Source organism: Phyllobates terribilis, unplaced genomic scaffold (genome assembly GCF_046119375.1).
Source record: "Phyllobates terribilis strain yellow unplaced genomic scaffold, ASM4611937v1 Scaffold_1__5_contigs__length_1240528914, whole genome shotgun sequence".
NCBI lineage: Eukaryota > Metazoa > Chordata > Amphibia > Anura > Dendrobatidae > Phyllobates > Phyllobates terribilis.
In genome coordinates this window covers 531360575-531385877 of record NW_027362761.1, presented here as the reverse complement: position 1 = coordinate 531385877, position 25303 = coordinate 531360575, and the positions used below count along the sequence as shown (strand labels likewise).

The 25303-nt window shown below is 43.5% G+C and overlaps 1 protein-coding gene across 3 annotated transcripts in view; it reads left to right on the top strand.

The window, feature by feature from the left end:
- ARL15 (ARF like GTPase 15) overlaps positions 1–21767 on the top strand; it is a 261268-nt gene extending 239501 nt beyond the window's left edge. For all 3 annotated transcript variants that reach the window (XM_073680325.1, XM_073680326.1, XM_073680324.1), the window contains one exon: positions 21146–21767. In XM_073680325.1, the coding sequence (XP_073536426.1) occupies positions 21146–21298 (153 nt within the window). In that variant the 3' untranslated portion in view covers positions 21299–21767. The remainder of the gene's footprint in view (positions 1–21145) is intronic.
- The last annotated feature ends 3536 nt before the right edge of the window (positions 21768–25303 follow it).

Below are 25303 nucleotides of genomic sequence, written 5' to 3'. Positions count from 1 at the left end.
AGGATTTGATTCTGGGGCGGGACCACCTTTCTCCCCCACTCAAGAGCCCCATAGCAGCTAGCTGCAAGGGTTGCACTATGAACTCTCCTGAAGGAGAAGCCTGGACCCACCGGAGGATTCTCCGATTCTCTGGTGGGCCAGTCCAACCCTGCCTGTAACATTTTAATTTTCCTGTTGATGGAGCTGAATAATAACTAGTTTTTTTTGTGAAGTTGCTGTTTTTGTTTTTTTTATATCAATTTCATTTACATATGATGCTTTGATTGCTTATTATTGCATGTTTTTAGGGATGTGACCAAAAAAAAGCAATTCCGGCGATTCGATTTTTGGTATCGATCTGGTTAATTCCTTATGTCGTAGCTGTAGAAAAAGACACGGACCGCACATACAAAAACATATATCTATTGCGGCTAAGCAAAAATTTCCAGTACTGAACATGAGGTTCTTAGTTTAACATTCTGATGAGATTTTGTGAAGCCCACTGCTCTGTTTTGCAGGTTTTTGCTTATTTCAATGTATAAGTTTTCGGCGGTCCATATCTTTTTCTATAGCTATGGTAAAATTTAATTCCATATTTTAATAGTTTTGACTTTTACAAATGTGTTGATGACAAATATGTTCATTTTTACCTCATTTTTTTAAACTGGGGGAAAAGGGTGTTGATTTGAACTTTTATATTTTTAGTTTTTATATTTTTAAAAGCTTTTTTCTTTATTTTTTACATTATTTTTTATTCCCTTTAGGGCAGAGGTCCCCAACCGCCGGTCCGCGGACCAGGACCGGGCCGTTGGGGTTTTTCAGCCGGTCTGCGGGGAGAGGGGGCCCCTCCAGCCTCCAGCAGGGCCGCTATCAGGGCATGACTGCCCTGACTCCAGTATGGGGCCCGGCCGGTAGGAGCCCCCTCGGAGCCCCCCTCTTGTGCGTCTCTCTCCTCATGGGGCCCCCGGCCCCATGCTAAGCGCCGGGTCCGGGACATTTTAGCGCTGCGCTGCTGCGGCAGCACCTTCATGATTCCCCTGACTTCCGGTCATGTGACGGCGCCGTCACATGGCCGGAAGTCAGGAGAACCTGGTGTCAGCGATTTGGACGAGCGCCAGGATTCTGCAGGGATCGCATGGGGGTAAGTATAACAAGTTTTATTTTTTTTTAAATACAATTAACTAGGAGTGGGGGGAATGGGAGATGCACATGGGGGAGGGGAGAGATGAGAGATCCACATGGGGGGGAGGGGAGAGATGAGAGATCCACATGGGGGGGAGGGGAGAGATGAGAGATCCACATGGGGGGGGAGGGGAGAGATGAGAGATGCACATGGGGGAGGGGAGAGATGAGAGATCCACATGGGGGAAGGGGAGAGATGAGAGATGCACATGGGGGGAGGGGAGAGATGAGAGATGCACATGGGAGGGAGGGGAGAGGTGAGAGATGCACGGGGGGGATGAGAGATGCACGGGGGGGATGAGAGATGCACGGGGTGGATGAGAGATGCACGGGGGGTGGATGAGAGATGCACGGGGGGGATGAGAGATGCACGGGGGGGATGAGAGATGCACGGGGGGGATGAGAGATGCACGGGGGGGATGAGAGATGCACGGGGGGGATGAGAGATGCACGGGGGGGATGAGAGATGCACGGGGGGTGGATGAGAGATGCACGGGGGGGTGAGAGATGCACGGGGGGTGGATGAGAGATGCACGGGGGGTGGATGAGAGATGCACGGGGGGGTGAGAGATGCACGGGGGGGGTGAGAGATGCACGGGGGGGATGAGAGATGCACGGGAGGGGGATGAGAGATGCACGGGGGGGGGATGAGAGATGCACGGGGGGGGGATGAGAGATGCACGGGGGGGGGGATGAGAGATGCACGGGGGGGGATGAGAGATGCACGGGGGGTGGATGAGAGATGCACGGGGGGTGGATGAGAGATGCACGGAGGGGGATGAGAGATGCACGGGGGTGAGCTGCACATGGGGGGGTGAGAGATGCACATGGGGGGGTTATGTTTACATAACTTTGTTGCCTTATGAAGGGCGGGGGGGGCCCCCAAAAATTTCTTGCACAGGGGCCCACTACAGTCTGTGTCCGCCCCTGGGATGAAGTAAATGCAGCTGTCAGGACAGCTGCCCTGTCCTGCTGCAGGGAGTGATGGGGCCTCAGTGATGCGGCTCCTGGCACAGCACATTATGTGGGGCTCCTGGCGGGGACCTGGTCTACACTATATGATAAGTATGCACTAAACTCCAAATCCCTCCATTACCCCGCCCCCATATAACCAAAGCCCCGCGCACCCCACCCCCTCCTTGCTGGGCCATGGAAAAATGATCTTGCTTCAAGCCGGTCCCTGGTGCAAAAAAGGTTGGGGACCACTGCTTTAGGGGACTTGAACCTGTGGTTATTTGATCACTTATACTATATACTGCAATACAATAGTATCGGTCTCTCGCGATGCATGCCGTACTGTTACAGTATATAGTGAAAATCTCGGTCTCCCATGGAACTCAGTCTATGGCTGAGCTTCACGGGAGGACCGAAACTACAGCAACAGGGGGTTTCAGCAGACCCCCGGCTGCTATAGTAACTTATCAGTCCCCGTGATTGCGTCACAGAGGGTCAATGCACATGAGCTTCAGCACACTTTCCACTTAAATAGCTCTTTCAGAGATTGACAGCAGCATATAAATGATTAACAGCAGAGTCCGAAACTCTACACCAGCCGCGGCGGTTAGAGACAGATGCCGACTATAAAATTTAGCCTGTATCGGCCACATGTGGAGGGAGCTCAGCTCCTGAGCCTCCTCCACAAATGTGGACCCCTTCCCAGGACATGGATACAATGTCCTTTTGAGGAAAAGGGTTATATTTAAAAAAAAATCACAAGGTAGTACACAAGGTTACATGAGCCAGTCATTCAGCCAGTATGCTCAGATATATAAATGTCAGGATCAGATTCTGTAGACCAGGGGTGGGCAATTAATTTTCCCGAGGGGCCACATGAGAGACCGTGACTGTTGGGGAGGGCCGAACCAATAGGCTTAAATTAATTCTGCTCAATATTAATATTAACATGAGCATGAGCCCCACACAGCCTCCCCATGTCCAGCATGAGCCCCACAAAGCCCCCCATGTCCAGCATGAGCCCCACAAAGCCCCCCATGTCCAGCATGAGCCCCACACAGCCCCCCCATGTCCAGCATGAGCCCCACACAGCCCCCCCATGTCCAGCATGAGCCCCACACAGCCCCCCCATGTCCAGCATGAGCCCCACACAGCCCCCCCCCCATGTCCAGTATGAGCTACACACACTCCTCCCGTGTCCAGCATGAGCACCACACAGCTCTCCTGTGTCCACCATGAGCTCCACACAGCCCCCCATGTCCAGCATGAGCCCCACACAGCCCTCCGGTGTCCAGCATGAGCCATACACAGCCCCCCATGTCTAGCATCAGCCCCACACAGCCTCCCATGTCCAGCATGAGCCCCACACAGCCCTCCCATGTCCAGTATGTGCCCCACAGAGTCCTCCCGTGTCCAGCATGAGCACCACACAGCTCTCCTGTGTCCACCATGAGCCCCACACAGCCCCCTATGTCCAGCATGAGCCCCACACAGCCCTCTCGTGTCCAGCATGAGCCATACACAGCCCCCCATGTCCAGCATGAGCCCCACACAGCCCTCCCAAGTCCAGCATGTGCACCACCCACCCCCCCATGTCCAGTATGAGAGCTCGAGAGCCTCCTCATGTCCAGCATGACAGCCCTTCCAAGTGTCCAGCATGACAGCCCCCCAGTGTCCAGCATTAAAGCCCCCCAGTGTCTAGCATTAAAGCCCCCCATGTCCAGCATGAGAGCCCCCCCCTGTGTCCAGCCTGACAGCCCTCCCTAGTGTCCAGCATGAGAGCCCCTCTGTGTCCAGCATGACAACCCTCCCTAGTGTCCAGCATGAGAGCCCCCCTATGTCCAGCATGAGAGCCCCCCTATGTCCAGCATGAGAGCCCCCCTATGTCCAGCATGAGAGCCCCCCTATGTCCAGCATGAGAGCCCCCATGTGTCCAGCATGACAGCCCTCCCTAGTGTCCAGCATGAGCCCCCCCTGTGTCCAGCATGAGAGCCCCCCTGTGTCCAGCATGAGAGCCCCCCCTGTGTCCAGCATGAGAGCCCCCCCTGTGTCCAGCATGACAGCCCTCCCTGTGTCCAGCATGACAGCCCTCCCTGTGTCCAGCATGACAGCCCTCCCTGTGTCCAGCATGACAGCCCCCCCCTGTGTCCAGCATGACAGCCCCCCCCTGTGTCCAGCATGACAGCCCCCCCCTGTGTCCAGCATGACAGCCCCCCCCTGTGTCCAGCATGACAGCCCCCCCCTGTGTCCAGCATGACAGCCCTCCCTGTGTCCAGCATGAGAGCCCCCCACTATGTCCAGCATGAGAGCCCCACTATGTACAGCATGAGAGCCCCCCTGTGTCCAGCATGAGAGCCCCCCCTGTGTCCAGCATTAAAGCATCTCTTGTGTCCAGCATTAAAGCCCCCCTGTGTCCAGCATCAAAGCAAAGCCGTCCCTGTGTCCAGCATTAAAGCCCCCCCTGTGTCCAGCATATACTTACTTCACTCCCCGTTTCCCTACGCTCCTGTCTCTGATGCACTGACTCTCCACAGTGTGCAGGCTGATGCCATTGTGTCAGCTGTTTCTAACGCTGATTGGTGGAAGAGGGAAGTGGCGGCCCCTCCTCCACCAATGCATTCACCGCGGATTGAGACCACGGATTGAGACAGCGGTGACGGTGTGCAGGCGGGCAGTGACGGCGAGCGATGACGGCGTGCGGTGCAGTGCGGCCCGTGGGCCACGGTTATCAGCCCTTCGGCTGTCTCAGTCCGCGGGCCGGACTGGAACAGCCAGAGGGCCAGTTGTGGCCCGCGGGCCGCACGTTGCCCAGATCTGCTGTAGACTAATGTAGTGGGGGGGGAATGGATAGGCATCCGCTTAAAGATTGTTCCTAAAAGATATGAATGACCTGTCTGAGTTAGTGCATTCCAGAGAACTGGTGCAGCGCGTGCAGAGTTTTGATGGCGAAAGTGTGAAGTTCAGATTTTGGAGAATGTCAATCTTGTTAATGTTTGCAGAATGTGCAAGTGTCTTGCCCATAAAAAAAAAAATGCATGTCAACGTTCTAGTGTTAATAAAGTTTATATAAAATAGTCAGAATAATGCTTTGTTTTTATATTAAAGGACTTTTTTGTACTGATCCTATAAATAATAATCTAGATTAGCTTGAAGCCTGTTAGAATTTACGATTTGCATAACACACGCAAAAGTCTTCTTTCTATTGCTTTCCCATTATCCAAACCAGATTCTGAGAAAGTTACTATCGACCATTTGAGGTTATAATGGAATATATGGGCTTTTTGTCACACTAGTCAATTTCTGATTCAGTAGTATCAGTGTACTGATTTGTTGGATATATATATATACTTTCACGATCCTACCATGTAATATATACTGTGCCCAGCATTAATGAGTACACCCCCTTTGAGAAGTAACATTTTATTAAATAGCATGCTGAACACAAGAACAATTTCCCAAATTTTGACAAGATTGAGTTTCATAGAACATTTTTTTAATCCATAACATGAAAGTAAGGTTAATATAATTTTCATTAAAAAATCTTCAGTTTTAATAAATTAGTTAATGGAAAATGAGTACACCCCACATCAAAAACTACTACATCTAGTATTTTGTATGACCTCCATGATTTTTAATAACAGCACCAAATCTTGTAGGCATGGAATGAGCCAGTTGGCGACATATTGCAACATCTCTGTCCATTTTTCAAGAACAATCTCTTTTAAAGCCTGGATGATGAATGGAGAGTGATGCTCAACTTATCTCTTCAGAACGCCCCATAGGTGGTTCAGATGAGGAAACACTTGGTCACTGAATCACTTTTTTACCCTTTTGTTCTTCAGAGATGCAGCAGATGTTTTGTGTTGGATATTGTCATGTTGGTAAAGTTAACGTTTACCAAGGGCACAGAGTGATTGTAGCATCCTCGCCTTCAATATAGAGTAGTGCATCTGTGAATTCATGATGCCAACAATGAAATGTAGCTCCGCGACACGAGCAGCACTCATGTAGTCCCCACATAAGGACACAGCCACCACCAGTTTTCACTGTAGGCAGCGTGCATTTTTCTTCGTACTCCTCACCTTTGCGACACCATACAGTTTGGGACCCATCAGTTCCAAAAACATTTACCTTGGTCTTATCACTCCAGAGTAGAGTCCCAGTTGTCTTCATATTTTTCAGAATGGGCCCTGGCAAATTGTAGGAGGCATTTTTGTGCATGGGCTTCAAGAGCAGCTTCCTTCGTGGCCGACACCCATGCATGCCATTCCTCTGTAGTGTGTGCCGTATTGTGTCACGGGAAACACTCACTCCAGTTTGTTTTTCTACTTTTTTAGCTAACTTCAGTAAACATGTCGGTTTTTTTCTTCAATCCTTCTCTTCAGTTGACTCTTCTGTTTAGGTGTTAACTGCCTTGGTTGGCTTGATGTCTCTGTGACATGATTTCAATTCCATCTTTATTTTTTTTTTAGCACTTTTGTTACAGTATACTGATTGATACGTAAAACTTTGCTGATCTTCTGGCCTTCACCTTTCTTGTGTAAATAAATTCTTTTCTTTCTCAGGTCTTTTGACATTTCTCTTCCATGTGGTGCCATTGCTGACAGTATGAAATGGGAAGGGGTTTTCTTTAAGGAACACCCTGCTAGTTAGCTGTCTGCATGACGCCTGAAATTCTAAACACTAATTATAAGACTAAACTTTAGCTCTACTCCTATGACTTTCATTAGGGTGTACTCATTTTTGCAACTTGAATGAATTTGTTAGGAATTTTGTTTTTTTGCACACCCAAAAAAGTAAATCTTCGTTGCAATCAATGGTCCACATATGTGGGAGTATTTTGTAGTATGTTATCCCATGGAAAACTTTGATTCTGAAAGGAAACTAAAAGTTTTATGATACAGCTGGGGTGTACTCATTTATGCTGAGCACCATAGGTCATATTTTACACCCAGTGCTGCAATGTTTTACACCCAGACAATGCTTGGATGTTTTTGGACATCTGAAGCTCGCTTTGTATGGTGAAGGCTCCTGTATTTAAGCTCTGGTTACTCACAGAAGGAGATTGCTGCACAAGCTCTGGGGGTTTTATCTTGCCATATTTGTCAGCTTAACACCAGCAAAATTATTTGTGAACTGTCTGCTTTTAAATTTGTTTTGCTAACATGATTGTGTAGCTGTCACTTTCTGAGATTTATTGAGCAATGAAATGAAATAAAATGCATGTCTTATTCATGCCTAAAATATTATAATCTACTTTTCAGTTATCACCCTGTCATCCCAACCATGAGTTACACTAGTTGTAACATCAGTACGTAGGAAAAATTCTAATATTTTAATTCTTTTTATCATTTAAATTTAATGTATAATGTAATGGTTAATAATATATATTTTAATGTATGATATATTTAAATAAAATATATATTATATAAATATAATATATTTTGTAATATATATGTATTTTATACATGTTTAACTGTATTTAAATTTCATGTTTGATTATGGTGTCCTCAGCAGGCAACATGTTATTGATAGTCTGATATATAGTTTTGTAGGAAAAGATTCAGTATATCCTGTATTTTATTCATGTATATTTCTGCAGTTTTTATGCCTGAGAGCCCAATGGGTGGGTGTACTTAGTAATTGACATCTGGCACTGTGTGTACACTCCTACAAGGAAGGCTGTCAATTGCTGCTCAGGACCGCCCACTTGACTCGGACACACATAAATTTAAGCACAATACAATTGATAGTGACCTTTTTTCTCCAAAAGTATATATCTCCTGTAGATCAATGACTTTCTGCCTGCAGATCAGACACCATGTGTAGTATGATGGGTTCATTGGGATTATTTTCCCATGGGAGTGTTGTCCACCTCTCCAAGTAAGCAGAATTTTGAATGCAGCTCAGGAGGTGAGTAAATTTTAAGAGCACCTTTCAGCAGGATTTTGGACTCTTAATTAAAGACAATGACGCTTTGAAGCTCATACCTTTTTTGAAGGAATCCGTTTTGTTCTACTGTAATCAGCCGCTGAAGTTTTATGCTAATGAGGTACAAGTGCAACAGGGCTGGACGCTGCACTTGGCCTTGGTATTATCTGCTCTCTGCCTGCCTGCGGTCTATGACTGACAAGCCAGTGCTTTTTCAGTGACCTGCCGCTTCTAGCTGAAATTTCAGGCAGGTGCCATCATTTCATTTCCGGGGGTTGGGCATGTGGAGTAACTTCCAAATGATGTTATAAAACTGAGAAATCGATCTGTGCATGCCCCACCCTGATTACAGAACAATGAAATAACATTTTTGAAGAATCTCATATTGTCGATTAGCTTCAAAGCACCATTACAGCCATGTCTTCATCTGAGAGTCCAAACTCCTGGTGACAGGCCCTCTTTAAAGGGAATCTTTCAACAGGTGTTTGCTATATAATCTGAGAACAGCATAATAATAAGGCAAGAGTCTGATTTCAGGGATGTGTCACTTATTAGGTTGTGTATTATAGTTTCAATACAATCAGTGTTTTCTCAGCAGGAGATTCACTGCTTGACTGGCTCTCACATGCAGGACAGTCAAGCTAATCTGTGCAACCCGTATCCACCACTGATTGGCAGCTTAATGACAATGTACACAGGAAGCTGCCAATCAGTGATGTGGGCGGGGTTATTCAGAGCTCAGCATTCAGGGAGCTGCTAGATCTGCAACAGAGAAAACAGGGATTCTATCAAAACTGCCCCACCCTAATTAGCCAGATCACCCAGGGTCTATGACTAGCCCAAACATACAGGACTGTAAATAATATTTATTTTAGTGGGGCAACACACACACACACACACACACACACACACACACACACACACACACACACACACACTTCCCTTTCCTTTAAACCGTGATCTGTCTCTTCATTATGAACCCATTGCCCTTCCAGAAAATCTGTCTCTTTCTCATAATGATCTACTAAATGTTTTCTCGACAGTCAATTATTTCAGTTGCATGTTAGTGCTGCTCGTTAAGTAAAGGTTTACTTTGGCTTTGAGTAATTATCCTATTTAGGATTCTAATTTTTCGTTAAGTTGATCACTAAATAAATGTCTTGTTTTGCTTTTTCTACGTAACCCAGCCAATGAAATATAGATTACACATGAAAGAGAGGGAATATTTTTTTGCATACTTGTGGCTATTTTGGTAGGAGTGTGGAAAACTAATATTCCTTAAGAAAATACTCTTACACAAAAGAATGTGCAAACTAAACTCTGTTCAAGCAACAGTTCTTTGTTGGTATGTTAGCAATGATTCTGTTGACTTACATCTCATTCCTGCCTGATATTAGCGTGGCACAGTACATGTACTTATTTCTAAATCAACAATTTATTAAAATCAATAAAAATATGAGCTGGTGATAGAACAGCCTTCCCCAAACAGGTAAACTTCTGTAGTAATGAAAATTATAGATATATCAGTACAGACCAAAAGTTTGGACACATCTTCTCATTTAAAGATTTTTCTGTATTTTCATGACTATGAAAATTGTAAATTCACACTGAAGGCATCAAAACTATGAATTAACACATGTGGAATTATATACTTAACAAAAAAGTGTGAAACAACTGAAAATATGTCTTATATTCTAGGTTCTTCAAAGTAGCCACCTTTTGCTTTGATGACTGCTTTGCACACTCTTGGCATTCTCTTGATGAGCTTCAAGAGGTAGTCACCGGAAATGGTTTTCACTTCACAGGTGTGCCCCGTCAGGTTTAATAAGTGGGATTTCTTGCCTTATAAATGGGGTTGGGACCATCAGTTGTGTTGTGCAGAAGTCAGGTGGATACACAGCTGATAGTCCTACTGAATAGACTGTTAGAATTTGTATTATGGCAAGAAAAAAGCAGCTAAGTAAAGAAAAACGAGTGGCCATCATTACTTTAAGAAATGAAAGTCAGTCAGTGCGAAAAATTGGGAAAACTTTGAAAGTGTGTATGTATGTATGTATATACAAGTGTGTATGTCACCCCCAAAATTAAAGTGGAAAAACACACTACAGGTTGATCCAACTTTGATGTAATGTCCTTAAAACAAGTCAAAATGAGGCTCAGTATTGTGTGTGGCCTCCACGTGCCTGTATGACCTCCCTACAATGCCTGGGTATGCTCCTGATGAGGTTGCGGATGGTCTCCTGTGGGATCTCCTCCCAGACCTGGACTAAAGCATCAGCCAACTCCTGGACTGTCTGTGGTGTGACTTTGGTGGATGGAGCAAGACATGATGTCCCAGATGTGCTCAAACAGATTCAGGTCTGGGGAACGGGCGGGCCCGTCCATAGCTTCAATGCGTTCATCTTGCAGGAACTGCTGACACACTCCAGCCACATGAGGTCAGGCATTGTCCTGCATTAGTAGGAAACCATGGCCAACCGCACCAGCATATGGTCTCACAAGGGGTCTGAGGATCTCATCTTGGTACCTAATGGCAGTCAGGCTACCTCTGGCGAGCACATGGAGGGCTGTGCGGCCCTCCGAAGAAATGCCACCCCACACCATTACTGACCCACTGCCAAACCGGTCATGCTGAAGGATGTTGCAGGCAGCAGATCACTCTCCACGGGGTCTCCAGACTCTGTCACGTCTGTCACATGTGCTCAGTGTGAACCTGCTTTCATCTGTGAAGAGCACAGGGCGCCAGTGGCAACTTTGCCAATCCTGGTGTTCTGTGGCAAATGCCAAGCGTCCTGCACCGTGTTGGGCTGTGAGCACAACCCCCATCTGTGGACGTTGGGCCCTCATACCACCCTCATGGATTCGGTTTCTAACCGTTTGTGCAGACACATGCACATTTGTGGCCTGCTGGAGGTCATTTTGCAGGGCTCTGGCAGTGCTCCTCCTGTTACTCCTTGCACAAAGGCGGAGGTAGCGGTCCTGCTGCTGGGTTGTTGCCCTCCTACGGCCCCCTCCACGTCTTCTGGTGTACTGACCTGTCTCCTGATAGCGCCTCCAGCCTCTGGACACTACGCTGACAGACACAGCAAACTTTCTTGCCACAGCTCGCATTGATGTGCCATCCTGGATGAACTGCACTACCTGAGCAACTTCTGTGGGTTGTAGAGTCCGTCTCATGCTACCACGCGCGTGAAAGCACAACCAACATTCAAAAGTGACCAAAACATCAGCCAGAAAGCATTGGTACTGAGATGTGGTCTGTGGTCCCCACCTGCAGAACCACCCCTTTATTGAGGGTGTCTTGAAAATTGCCAATAATTTCCATCTATTGTCTATTCCATTTGCACAACAGCATGTGAAATTGATTGTCAATCAGTGTTGCTTCCTAAATGGACAGTTTGATTTCACAGAAGTTTGATTTACTTGGAGTTATATTCTGTTGTTTAAGTGTTCCCTTTATTTTTTTGAGCAGTGTATATTATATACATATAATATATACACACACACACACTAATATAAATATATATTTATATATATATATATATATATGTATGTACCGTATATTCCGGCGTATAAGACGACCTGGTGTATAAGACGACCCCCCTACTTTCCTGTTAAAATATAGAGTTTAGGATATATTCACCGTATAAGACTACCCCTTTTCCAACGCATACCAAACACCGGTAAAAATTAAAAAAAAACAGATTTGAATTTAACATGGTCCTTTTTTAATTTAAATTCTTATGACATGCAGGTATATAGCAGGAAAACTGTCACTCATAAACATATTAAAATAGGGGGGACCCCACGTCATTTTTTGGGGGGGTCCCCCATTCTAATAGCTAGTAAAGGCTAGGTATTCAGCTGGGGGCTGATATTAGTAGCCTGGGAAGCTCCGTGGGTATTACCCCCTTCCCAGACTTCAAACATCTGCCCCAGCCGTCTGCTTAACCTCCGCTAGAGACTATAATGATGGTGGATCCCACGCCAATTTTCTTTTTAAAAAATCCTTTATTTTAACACTAAATGACAATTGAGGGGTTAATAAAGATGCAGTCCCTAAATTATTATTAATTTTGTAATTAATTTTTCCCAAAAATGTTGACGTGGGCTTCGCCATATTTTTGTGTCCAGCCAGGTACAGCAGGCAGGAACGGGCTGCCCCCAACCACCAGCTGCCTATTTGTACCTGGCCGGACACAACAATATAGGGAAGCCCTTTTTTTTTTAAATTATTTCATGAAATAATTAAAAAAAAAAAGACGTGGGGCTTCGCCCTATTTTTGTGTCCAGCCAGGTACAACTAGGCAGCTGGGGGCTGGAATCTGCAGCGCAGGGAGGTCCAAGCTTTCTGCCCCCCCCCCCCCCCCGCTGCAAATTGCAGTCCGCAGCCACCCCGGAAAATGGCGCGTTCATAGAAGCGCCATCTTCTGGCGCTGTACCCAACTCATCCAGGGCCCTGGTGCGGTGGCTCACTGGGTAATAAAGGGGTTAAGGCCAGCTTGGCATTATCAGCTGGCCCTAAGCCCGAAATTCATGGGGTCACGCCAATATTAGACATGACCGCCATGAATTTCTAGTAAAGTAATTAAAAAAAACACAAACACCCAGAATAAAGTCCTTTAATTGAAATAAAGACACAATCCTTTATTGTTCTAAATTAAACCATACTTACCATCACGCCCATTCCAGCTGAAGCCAACGATCTCCTGCAATAAAAGTAAAATAATAAAGCAACATCATCCTTACCTTTCCATGGCTCCCAGGACCGGTCCAGCTCTGCTACATTCACATGACAGGCTGCACCGCAGCAGAACGCTGCCGTTCAGCTTGCCATGCGGCAGACACTGAAAAGCGCAGGCATGCTTGTGCTCCTCAGTGTCTGACTGTGACGGCATCCAGATGAGCCGAGATCATGTCCAATGAACTCGGCTCACCTCATGCACGTCACTGACAGCGCGGGAAAATTCTCCTGCTCCCCGCATGCGCAGTAGAAGTTTCCCACGCTGTCAGTGACGGACGTCCAGGAGGTGAGCTGAGTTCATTGTCGGCTCATCTGGATGCCGTCACAGCGAGACACTGAGGAGCGCAAGCATGCCTGCGCTTCTCAGTGTCTGCGGGATGACAGGCTGGATGGCAGCGTTCTGCTGCGGTCCAGCCTGTCATCTCGATGTAGCAGAGCTGGAGCTGTCCTGGGAACCATGGAAAGGTAAGGATGAGGTTGCTTTATTATTTTACTTTTATTGCAGGAGATCGTTGGCTTCAGCTGGAATGGGCGTGATGGTAAGTATGGTTTAATTTAGAACAATAAAGGATTGTGTCTTTATTTCAATTAAAGGACTTTATTCTGGGTGTTTTGTGTTTTTTTTAACTTTTACTATGGGGTTAGTAATGGGGGTGTCTTATAGACGCCTCTCCATTACTAACCTGGGCTTGATGTCAGCTGGCATTATAAGCTGACATCAACCCCAGCCCTATTACCCCACTGCCACCGCACCAGGGCAGCGTGGAAGAGCGAGGCTAAGTGCCAGAATTGGCGCATCCTATGAATGCGCCATTTCTGGGGCGGCTGACGGCTGGTGTTTCTAGCCTGGGAGGGGGCCAATATTCATGGCTCCCTTCCTGGGCTATTAATATCAGCCCCCAGCTGTCTGCCTAGCCTTTGCTAGCTATTAAATTAGGGGGGACCCCACGTCATTTTTTTTGGGGGGTCCCCCATTTTAATAGCTAGTAAAGGCTATGTATTCAGCTGGGGGCTGATATTAGTAGCCTGGGAAGCTCCGTGGGTATTACCCCCTTCCCAGGCTTCAAACATCTGCCCCAGCTGTCTGCTTAACCTCCGCTAGAGACTAAAATTAAGGGGAACCCCACGCCAATTTTTTTTTAAATAAATCCGTTATTTTAACACTAGATGACAAGTACAGTAACCAACACTATCACTGTACTTCATATATATGTGACTGACATGTTTCTATCTATCTAATCTATGTGTGATGCTCTATTCTGTCTGTTATAAATTGTCGGGTACAGATGCTGAAATGCCGGCCGGCTTTTTTAAAGAGACGGTGCATGAAAACACTATTATTTGTTTTAATAAATCCTTTACACTAAATGACAAGTACAGTAAGCAATACTGTCACTGTACTTCATATATATGTGACTGACATGTTTCTATCTATCTAATCTATGTGTGAAGCTCTATTCTTTCTATTCTAAATTGTCGGGTGCCGGCTTATGCCGCTGCTGAATTGCCGGCTTTTCATATATTGTCACAGAAGCGATGCGAACTTCCCTGCTCCGGACACAGCGCAGCGCTTCTGTGACAAGTGAAAGCTGTCGGCACAGAAGCCCTGCGCTGTGTCCGGAGCTGGGAATACGCAGCGATGTGTCAGTTTCAGCACAGAAGCGCTGACCGTCTGGACCTACCGCCGCCGTATTTTAACTCCCTCCACCTTATATTAACTCCGACATGGCAGGGATACGGCCACGGCAGCTTATTAGCACCCCCAGAGTATCCCCGCATGTCAATTTCTGAAAGTTCAAAAGCATTACCGGCGTATAAGACGACCCCAGACTAGACAGAAGATTTTTCAGTCTTCAAAAGTCGTCTTATACGCTGGAATATACGGTATGTGTGTGTGTGTGTGTGTGTATATATATATATATATATATATATATATATATATATATATATATATATATATATATATATAGCTAATAATATTATATTATAATGCTAATAATATTATATTATAATGCTAATAATATTATTATATAATGCTAATAATATTATTATATAATGCTAATAATATTATTATATAATGCTAATAATATTATATTATATAATGTCATACCAGCGGGTAGCGTGCTCCAGCAGAGATAAGTAATTCTCGCCTATATTTTGAGAAGCTTGACCTAAGCCCTATAGATGACTCATTTGACTTGTATTTTATCCCAAAAATCACAGCTTACACAGCCATATTAATGTAAGATAAGATGAAGGAGACACTGGAATTTTGGCTAAACACTGAGGTAAGGGGCAGGGATAATGGCATACACAACAGGAAACATCCCCCCTGAGCTCTGAACTTGCAGTTTTGCAAGCAGGTATGTTAGAAAAAGCTTATCTTGAAAATAAGAGAAGCAATACCGAAAACATGTAGGTTTTTTGTTTTTTTTTTCCTTTAAGGGATTGTCTAGACTTGGGGTTCAAGTCTGCAGTCTATGTGCACAGTGTGCGCTGTCAGCCACCTGGAGCCCGATGGTCTTGTGACCGCAAGCATGCGATTTGCATTTTTCACCCCACATTCCGACTAGTCATGTCTGGCCTCACTCAATTGACTCAATTGACTTTTGTTGAGCGAGGCCGTGCACGCCTAGTCGGCACGTGACAGCGCACACTGTGCGTGCTGTGAGAATTCAAAAGTCTGCAGTCAGTGACTGCAGACTTATACCCCAAGGCCAAACAATCCCTTTAACTCTCCTAACAATTGTGCACTATTCAGATATGTTTAAATGCAGCCAAGTAAGCTGATTCTCTTCTGCATGTGTCCATAAAGCAGGTGTAGAAAAATTACTGTCAATTTTTTAGGATCATCTAGGGCAAATCTTCTCGAACATTTTCTACTGGATTTCATAAGGCCGACCAAGGAAAGGCCCGGACCTTACCAGACTGACTGACTCAGATGATGTTTTGGCCTCACCATCCGTAATGGAAGCCATTACTAAGATTGAAATTCTCTGAATTTGTTTTTTATCTTTTTGTCTCCTAAACCCAATAAAAGATTACTAAAAGTTTGAAGTGTGTCAGTTGAGTATCTGAAGTAGAGATTGCTGCACCCATGGAAAGGACTGTGCAGATCACTTCCATGAAAACTTCCTCCTCTGCTGTACCTTCCCATCAAATAACCTAAGACATATCGTTAGGGTCAAAAGAAGCCCATTTTTTTTAGCAATATGCAGATACTAGGTAGAAAAAAAAAACCTTGGCACCAGTAGCCAATTTTTAGGCACTTTGGAGGAGAATTACTTTGACGCACGTCTATTAATCCATTCGAAAACCGTTTTATACTGACTTTGAAAGCATCACATTTTTTAAGGGGCACATAGTAACATATTTGGACAGTTGTAATGAAGCCTATGCTTACTTTGAGCAGTCTTAGATTTGCACACAAATTTTTGGCATAATTCCAATAAAAATGTGTCCCAGACCGGTGGTGGCCCTTTACCTCTTCCCTTAAACTGCTTCAATTTTTTTTTTACACTTTTTGAAAGAAAGGTAGAAGAGAAAAGTCCCACAAGACATGCTCCAAAGTGTGTTTATTTTTTTTTAAATTTCACTCCATAAAGCTGTTTGTCTGGAAAAAACTCGGGTTCAGGTGCCTTTGTCCCATTTTTATGACATGAGTACAGAAACCATAGAGCTACAGATCTGTAGAAGTTCACACGCCCCAAGAAAATTAAGGGACTAGCCTGCGCCGTCTCTGCAGAGGTCCCAGAACTGCCACATGGACCACCTATGGCTGACATCTGCCCTTTAAAACCGTTGGGGAACGTGAATGTCAGAGGATTGTCTTCTGCTCTATGAGCAGAAATGTAGAGCTGCTATGACGGACCCAGTGTCCTTTCATTGTAAATATGTAGATATTTTTTTTAATGTAGCTCCATTTCTAAAAAGAAAAAGGAGTCTTGACGTCAGGTGTTTTGACATATATTTGACATGAGACCACATAACATAGAAAAGATTTTCTCTCTATATGTCATGAGGGCATATTTAATATCTGAAAAGAATGTAAGAGAGACACTTTCCTGCGGAAAAATCTACATTAATTGAGATTCACTCGAAAGTTCTCTTCGCAGACCTCTCATCCCGCATCCACAGGTCTAGGTCTTCTGTCTGTTATATTGACGTCGGTTGTCATGTTGTCCACTGCTCTTCCGTGCTGCCTTAGGTGCATTTTCTTGTTACAAGTCATTGCTGGAAATGACTTAGATCTTTTAAACTATTATTTTTTATTTCCTTTTTTTTTTTTTTCTCTCCTCTTTCTCGTTTTTTTTTAAATTGCCTTTTCTTGTTCCACTTAATTTTTATATTTCATCATCATCATCATCTCCTTTTCTCTCTTTTGTCTTAATCATTTCAATTTTTTCTTTCTTTTTCAATCCTTTTGATTAATTTTTGCTCCATCATCTGTAGATTAAAAGAATACACCATCAGACATTACGTCAAAAATGGTTGCCGAAAAATTGTGTAGCTTTCCTTCATGCCACCGAAACTGATCTGAACCATTGAAGTATGGATTCCAAAAGCCTCTGTAGTTGCTCTGACACAGACATTGGCAGCAGATCCTTTTTGGATATGTTCACACATTTTTTGTGAATTCCATGCCAAAATCCATGAAGAACTCTTCAGATCTGCTTGCAACAAACTTCCCATTTATATTAATAAGAAAACAGACCTGTCTATTCTTTGCCGCTCTTTCTGCATTTATTTGTGGTGATGCATGCTGTTTTTATCAAGGGTTTTTTATGCTTTTTTGGAAAGGTATTTGCAACAAAAAAAAACAGTTATTGCTACACTTCATATTCTGATTAAAAATGCATAAAAAAGCTGAAAAAAGTTAAAAACCACATAACATAAAAAGTGTTCTTACAAAAGTGTGTCAGAACAATGTGTCTTGTGGAAGCAGTTTTTAAATGTGTGTTTTTCATCATGTCAAAATATCTGTGTGAACATAGCCCAAGTCCTATAAGTTGTGAAGTGCAGCCTTTATGGATTGAACTTGTTTTTCCAGCACTTTCCACAAATGCTCAAATGGATTGAGTATTTGGGAATTTGAAGGCCAGGTCACCACCTTGAACTTTTTATTGTGTTCCTTAAACCATTTCTGAACATTTTTTTTGCAGGGCGCATAACCCTGTTGAAAGAGCCACTGGCATTAGGGAATACAGTTGCCATGTAGGTGTGTGTGCACTTGGTTTGCAATAATTTTTAGCTAGGTGGAGCATGTCAAAGTAAAGACAAACTCTGTAGAAGGGCTTTCTCAAAGTGCACAGATAGACTGGGTCCTCTATCTTTGGTAGCCAAGAAAGGAGTGAGAAAATCTGCCTCCACATGAAGATGCGTGAAACAATCCAGTTTCCAAATTGCATTCTCTGCATATGGACTTTAAATATGTCTTGAATAAAACTGGAATCCAAGGGTTAATGTTTCTCCTTGTGGAGTCTGACATGCCAAGCCTGGCTTGCCCATGTGAGATTTTTAAGCCTTACAATGCTCCTCTGGGAAATTAAATATGCAAATTGCTTCTTCAGAGAGGAAGAGGACTAGAACTCTAGTGCTGCTTCCAATAGGTGGCACTAGAGTTCTAGTCCTCTTCCTCTCTGAAGAGGCAATTTACTTGTTGAATAAAACTTGATAGCTTAAGGGTATGTGCACACCGTCCGGATTTGCTGCGGTTTTGACGCTGCGTTTTTATGCAGCATTAAAACTGCAGCGACCAGATGTTACCGCATACTGGATGGGATTTCTAGAAATCCCATGTCCACTATGCGTTTTTGCGCCCCTGTGGCTCACCCGCGGAAACTGACATGCGACTTGTCTTTCCAGACCGCAGCATGTCAATTTCTCTTGCGGGTTCGCATGCGGACTTTCACACTAGACCTAACCTCTATGAGGAAAGTCCGCAGGTGGGGAAAAAAAAGCCGCTGCTCATTTGCATATCCGCCGGCAGCTCTCCCGCATCATCTGGGCCGCAGGCCTGGACGCAACGTGGGCATATACCCTTATGGAATTGTCTCGCCTAGGGGGATATAGGGGACTCGGTACCCGGGCCTTTTACCTTGTTTAGGATGTCACGGCAGTCGGCTCCCGGGCCTGTACTCTGGGGTCTCTCTTGAAGAAAAGGGTTTTTTGGTCGGTAACAGTTTTTGTCTCGTGACGCCACCTGTGGTTTCTGGTAACGGGTACCAGCGCTGCTGCAGACCTCCGGGGCAGATGTTAGGGCAGCTGGGTTGGTGCGGCTCTCCACAGGCAGAGCACAGCCCCAGGGCAGTGTAGGTGCAGATGGTGATGCTGGGCGTTGTAGTGCAGAAGAGATGGTGCAGCAGGAGTAACTGATAGAGACAGGAGATTCACTTCAGTACCTTTACTGGTGCAGATGTCCGGTACGGTTCAGGGTACTCGGTAGGAAGGGTGCACTTCAGGACTCTCCCCAGTGAGCGGGTATAAGGCCTCCTTGTCCGTTTCTCCCTCTCTCTAAGCTCCTGGCCAGCCTGCAACTGGGCCTAGCTTCTGTATTGTGTTGTTCTCTCACCTGTCGCTTGGTAGTAGGACTTTTCTCTGGCAACCACTATCCCTGGACACTGGGGCCTTCATAGTTCCTAGTCCTTTTTAAGGATTTAGCTTCAGGTCAACCAGGGATCTGTAATCCTCCTGGTATGCCGGTAATCCCTACTGGGTGTAGAGGACCCTGTAGGAGCGGACCCGGTGTCCGGTTTGTATTCTGGGGTGAGCCTGTGATGCTCCTCTGCCCCCTTAACTCCTTTCTTCTCTCCTCTTTGCCTCCGGCCACACTCGGGGCCCTCGGAACACAGCAGCTCACGTGCTACTTCTTCACTGGTCTAAGTGCCAGCACACTGTCTGACTGAACTCCATATATATATATATCCCTAACAGGGCTCCCTCTGGTGGTCTAAGGTGGAAGGGTGGAGGTGTCTGTTTGTAGTGAGGGCCTCTTGTGGAGAAGTCCGTCCATGCACCCTTTTGGGTCTTGTGGTACCTGTAGTAGCAGGGTGCCACAGAATCTCCATGTGACACTGGATGTTTCGTCTTTCTTGACTGTCAAACTAATCCACATGAATGTCAGGACCAAAGATTTTTTAGCTGAACATTGCCCAGAGTCTCTTCTTCTCCTTGCTAGCTGAGCTGGGAGTGGTCCCAAAATATAGTAGAGGAGGAAATCAACTGCACTCTTGAAACTTTTTCAAATATTTTGCATAGAAATAGTTTTTTTGTGCAGCAAGCACAAAAACGCGTGTTGCGAGATATGGAGAGACGTTCCCACCTGTCCAGGGTCTTTTTTGTATAGTCACTGTGCCCAGCATATTAAGAAGGTAAGAGGACTTTGACTGAAATGTCTCCTTTACTGGTCGCCTATGTCCCCACACCTCATACCATGTGTTTTTGTGCTTGCTGCACAAATAAAACTTCTTTAATTTGCATAGACATTTTTAAGAATGCAGTTGATTTCCTCCTCCATTTCATGTGTAAACCTGAGATGTTCTGCTGATTTACAATAAAATTCCACGTGCTCAAAATCGACATAATAACAAACGTTCTGTGCACATAGAATTTTGGTCAGCCTGTCTAAACGGACCATAAAATATTACCGTCCAATCGGCTTGTATATAGACTATTGGCAGTAATTTAATTGCTGTGGTTCATTTGTCTAAATGTGTCCTAAGCGTGTCGATATCACCCCATCGCTTGCAGCACGTCACATGCCTCTTATCGCTACTGCTCAGTCTCATCACATCTCCTTGTTCTGGAGGGATTGTGTGTTTCATGCTTGGCAGGAAATGGTGTAGTGTTTAGGTAGGAACAGAACCGTAGAGATGTTTGTCTGTTACAGATTCCAGGCATGTATCAATATGGTAAGCAATTCCACCACTGCTAGAAATCCTGTAATAGAAGGGCATGCAGTCAGCTGTAAATAGAGGCAATATGTGTAAGAAAGAGGTTTTTTACATAATCACATATCCTATCCACATCAAGATCTGGCATCATTAAAACAAAGGTGCAGCGCAGTTCTGAACAAGAAAATTTAAATAACTAATTAAAATCTATGGTGCCATTACCTGGTGAGCATTTAGAACCATAAGTACTCTCTTGTTCTTTTTTTACACTTTGAAAACCCCTTTACTATAGAGACTCAATCAAAATATTGCTTAGATTTCTTCTATTGCACCGAAGCGTCTTAACAGATATGTGGTCCATCATTCCCTAGTGAATTAGTCTTAATAGAGACTCTTGTCTCCTATAATTTTTTGTTTTTAGATTAATCACCACTGTTGATGTTATTTTTGTTTTTTTTTTCAGATCAAAAAGTATTTTGAACTTGAGCCACTAGCACGAGGCAAAAGGTGGATCCTTCAGCCTACCTCCTCGGACAACATAGAAGCCGTAAAAGACAGCTTTTCAATGCTAATAAATTTACTAGATGAGCGAGAACTTGAGCCGGTTCAAATATGAATGACCCTGGGAAATTGAGATCATCGCCCCCTCTACCAACAGCTACTTCTATTCCGGAGTTTCAGGAGATGAGCAACGTTGTGAAGTGCGGGTCGCCTGCATTGTTTTGCTGCCTTACATGCATTTTAATCAACATTCTTATTTTAATAATCAATGTCCCGGGTGTACACCGAATATGTAAGATCAATTATTTATGGAAGTCTCCAGTTTTCTTTGGTTTCACTTTTTATAGTGTTAACACCTCTAGATAGTTTTTTTGTATTTTTCTGCACCACTTTAGATTTTGATTATATTGTGGTCCCTGTTCTTCAGTCCATGCTTTAAAATAGAACTATATTCTCCAAAAAATGTTAACATGTACCTACCACCTATAGAGGAAGCCATTTTTTTGGGCCAGTTAGTAATGTATCAGTATCTCCTAAACTCAGTTCAATTGGGCCAAGATCCCAAAATTTTTTTTTTTTTTTTTTACATAAATTTTCTACTTCGTAGTATTGTGACTAATTCTTACATATTTGTGTTTTGTAAAAGTTGGTAAAAATGGTAAATATCTGCTGTATGGTTAATCTGGTAATGGAATGGAATACTACTGACTTAGTTTTCAGTCTACAACCCAAGTAAAAGTAGTTTTTTTAACCTATGTTTACTCATCCTAAACTCCTAAATGTAATAATACAGTGAAATTTTCATTGTAATATGTTTTTTTATTTAAACACAGCCAAGTTTTTTCCACTAGGATATATATATATATATATATATATATATAGATATCTATATCTATATCTATATCTATATCTATATCTATATCTATATCTATATCTATATCTATATATATATATGTATATAACAAAGTTGCTTTTATGGGATAGGAAGTTTTTTTTCGATTTGTTGACTAATATATATTTTTTTTTAATAATGATTGTCATTAGGAATATAAAAACAGTATTATAGTAAATTCACTATATCTGTAAGATGACCTAATTTTACCGTTAACACTACTTCATAGTTCATAGTTTGCTGGGGGAAGGGGGAGTGGGTGGGATTTATTTTAAAATATATCGCAAATTTTAAAAAATCCCCAAAAAAAAAAAAATTAACAAGTGAATGTTATGACGTGATGAAAATGAAAAGGGACCCGATAAAGTAGTTCCGTATAAAACAGGAATGTCTGTGTTAAAATGATTGTAATATTAATCTTGTAATATTAAACTTTTTAGCTTTTTTTTGGGAGGATTGTGTCTTTTCCTTTTTGAGAAAGAAAACTTCAAAATAAAAAAAAAGCAGCACAAGGATTCACAGGCCACCGACGATAAAACTTCTGTTATGTATTTATTTATGTATTCATTATGCTGCTGATCTAAGTTTTTAGAAGAAGAAAATCCTTTTTTTTTCCTTTTTAGTTAGGATAATTATATGTGGGTTTTCCTTTTTTATTATATGTATTAGTATAAAATACACTTTTGTGATTTGTTAATGCTTAGCGACCTGTGAAATGGCTTTCTGGTTGTATTTTCTATGTTTTTAGGTGTCAGCCCGTACACCCCCTAGGACCTGTGACTGCTTGCGATATTGTATTTTAGTAGTCACAATAAAAACACTATCCATCAGTTCTCGGCAGCAGCTGCTCCTGACAAGCTTCTGTCTGATGCCTAAAGCTTTACAACTGTCAGCAAGCTTCTGTCTACGTCTGCCAGATCGAAGAATTCTGTCATGGCTTTCTGTCCGTTTTACATATCTCGATTTGGAGCCTCGTAGTCTTTGTTGATGTGCTGTATACTTTGTTGCTGCATATTGTGCCATGTCAGTGATGTCAGCGGTCCAAACCTGTAATGTCATTCTTTTAGCACAGTGTAAATTTGTATTTATAGAAGTGACTGATTTTTTTTTTTAATAACCTGGTAATACGGTGATTTTCTTCTTTCTGTAAACGACTATTCTTTTGTATTACGACTCTTTGTACCTTTGCTATAGATGAGTGTTATAATGTTTGTTCAATATCAAACATATTATCTGAACTTTATACTAAATTTACTATGCCCGAGAAGCACAAACTTTTACGTGTTAGCGGGCCACAAGCAAGGAAACCTGTCAAATATTCTTCAAAATGATTTCCACAATGTAAGAAAATAAACAATGTACCATTCAGAGTCCAATATTTTTCTTTCTTTTCATGTCGGTGTAAGGGAGGTTGCATTACAAGTAGGGATGAGCGCAAGTGCTCGTTACTTTAGTTTGCCGAGGGTGCTCGGGTTTGCACCGAGTATCGCGGGTGCTCGAGTGACATGTTCGAGTCCCAGCGGCCGCATGTTTCACAGCTGTTATACAGTCACAAAACATGCAGGGATTGCCTAACAAATAAGAGCAATCCCCGCTTGTTTTGTGGTTGTCTAACAGCCGTGAAACATGCGGCCGCCGGGACTTGAACATGTCACTCGAGCACCCTCGGCAAACTCAAGTAATGAGCACTTGCGCTCATCACGAATTACGAGCAGTGCTGTGGAGTCGGAGTCTATGTCCATTTTGGTTGATTCGGAGTCAGCCGGTATAAAATGGACAGACTCCGAGAATATATAATAAATTGGGTTCTGTAGTTCTTTGCAGGATGTGCTGTAAATTTTTACATAAGAATTTGGGAAAGTTTTGACTTGTCCTATAAATGTCTGTTATGTTCCTGATCTAAGGATCTCTGCTTTTAGTAGATGAATCTGTGCTGCACTTTATGTACATGCTCAGTAGTGAGGCAGTGCTGTGGAGTTGGGAGTCAGAGAAATTGAGAAGTCAGAGGTTTGGCTTACCGACTCCACAGCCCTGATTATGAGTAACTAATTACATGTTAAATCCAGTCATTAGAATATTATCAATTATAGACAACTTACAAATATTCCTCTAATTATTAAAGGGGACCTGTCAGGATCTTTGGGGTCACCGTGCTTACTATATTGCTGGTAAGGGTTGTAAAAGGAAAGTTCAAAAATACCCTTCTGGGTGTAAATGGGTATTCATCGATGAAAAGAGTGCACCAAGGGTTGTCCATTTTCTGCCTAGTATTTCACTTCGGTTGAGCTTTGCCATGTTACTGATATTAGCAGTTTCTATTTATTTTACTTATATAGCGGCATTAATTCCACTGCGCTTTACCGATATTATAAACACTGTTCCCATTGGGTCTCAAAATCTACATTCCCTAAAAGTATTAGAAGACCTGTCTTAATCATTGAATTCAGTTATTTAATTTACCCAATTGCCACAAATGTATAATATCCAGTTCTCCTCCATGCCATCTGCCTTCATTGAAATTTGTGAAAGAATGGTTCTTTCTCAAGAGCTCATTGGTACCAGTGCGGTCCTGTAATAGGAGCCACCAGTGTAACCGCTCAGGTCATCGCATTTATTCGCTCCTAAATATTCCTCGATCAACTGTGAGTGATATTATTGAAAAGTGGAAGGACCCGCAGCAACTCAGTCACGAAATGGAGTGCCCGTAAAGTTACAGAGCGGCGTCACCGAGTGCTGAGTATCAGAGGGCAGAAAAGCCATCAACATTCAATAGCTGTAGCGTTCAAACCTCATCTAGTATTAAAACTGTGGCAGAAGCTTCATGCAGGCTCTTCATTATCAAGCATAATGTGATGTGTTGGATAGTGTGGTGTAAAGCGGCCACCATTGGACTCTGGAGCAGTGGGATTGTGTTCTGTGGAGTTACAGATCTCTCTTCTCTACCTGGATATCTGGTATCTGAGTTGGTGAATGATATCCATTTGGTGAATGACAGATTATTACTGGTCTGACTGCATTCTCCCTCTTTAGAGTTTGGTGGAGGAGACATAATGCTATTTGGTTGTTTTTCAGGGGTCATTCTAGGTTTATTAGTTCCAGTAAAGGGAAATGTCAATTCTTCAGCATACAAGACATTTTGGACAATTATTTTCTAACAAACTTGTTGGATCACTCTAGGGAAGGCCTTTTCTGCTCCCGCGTTATTGTGCACAAAGCAAGTTCTATAAA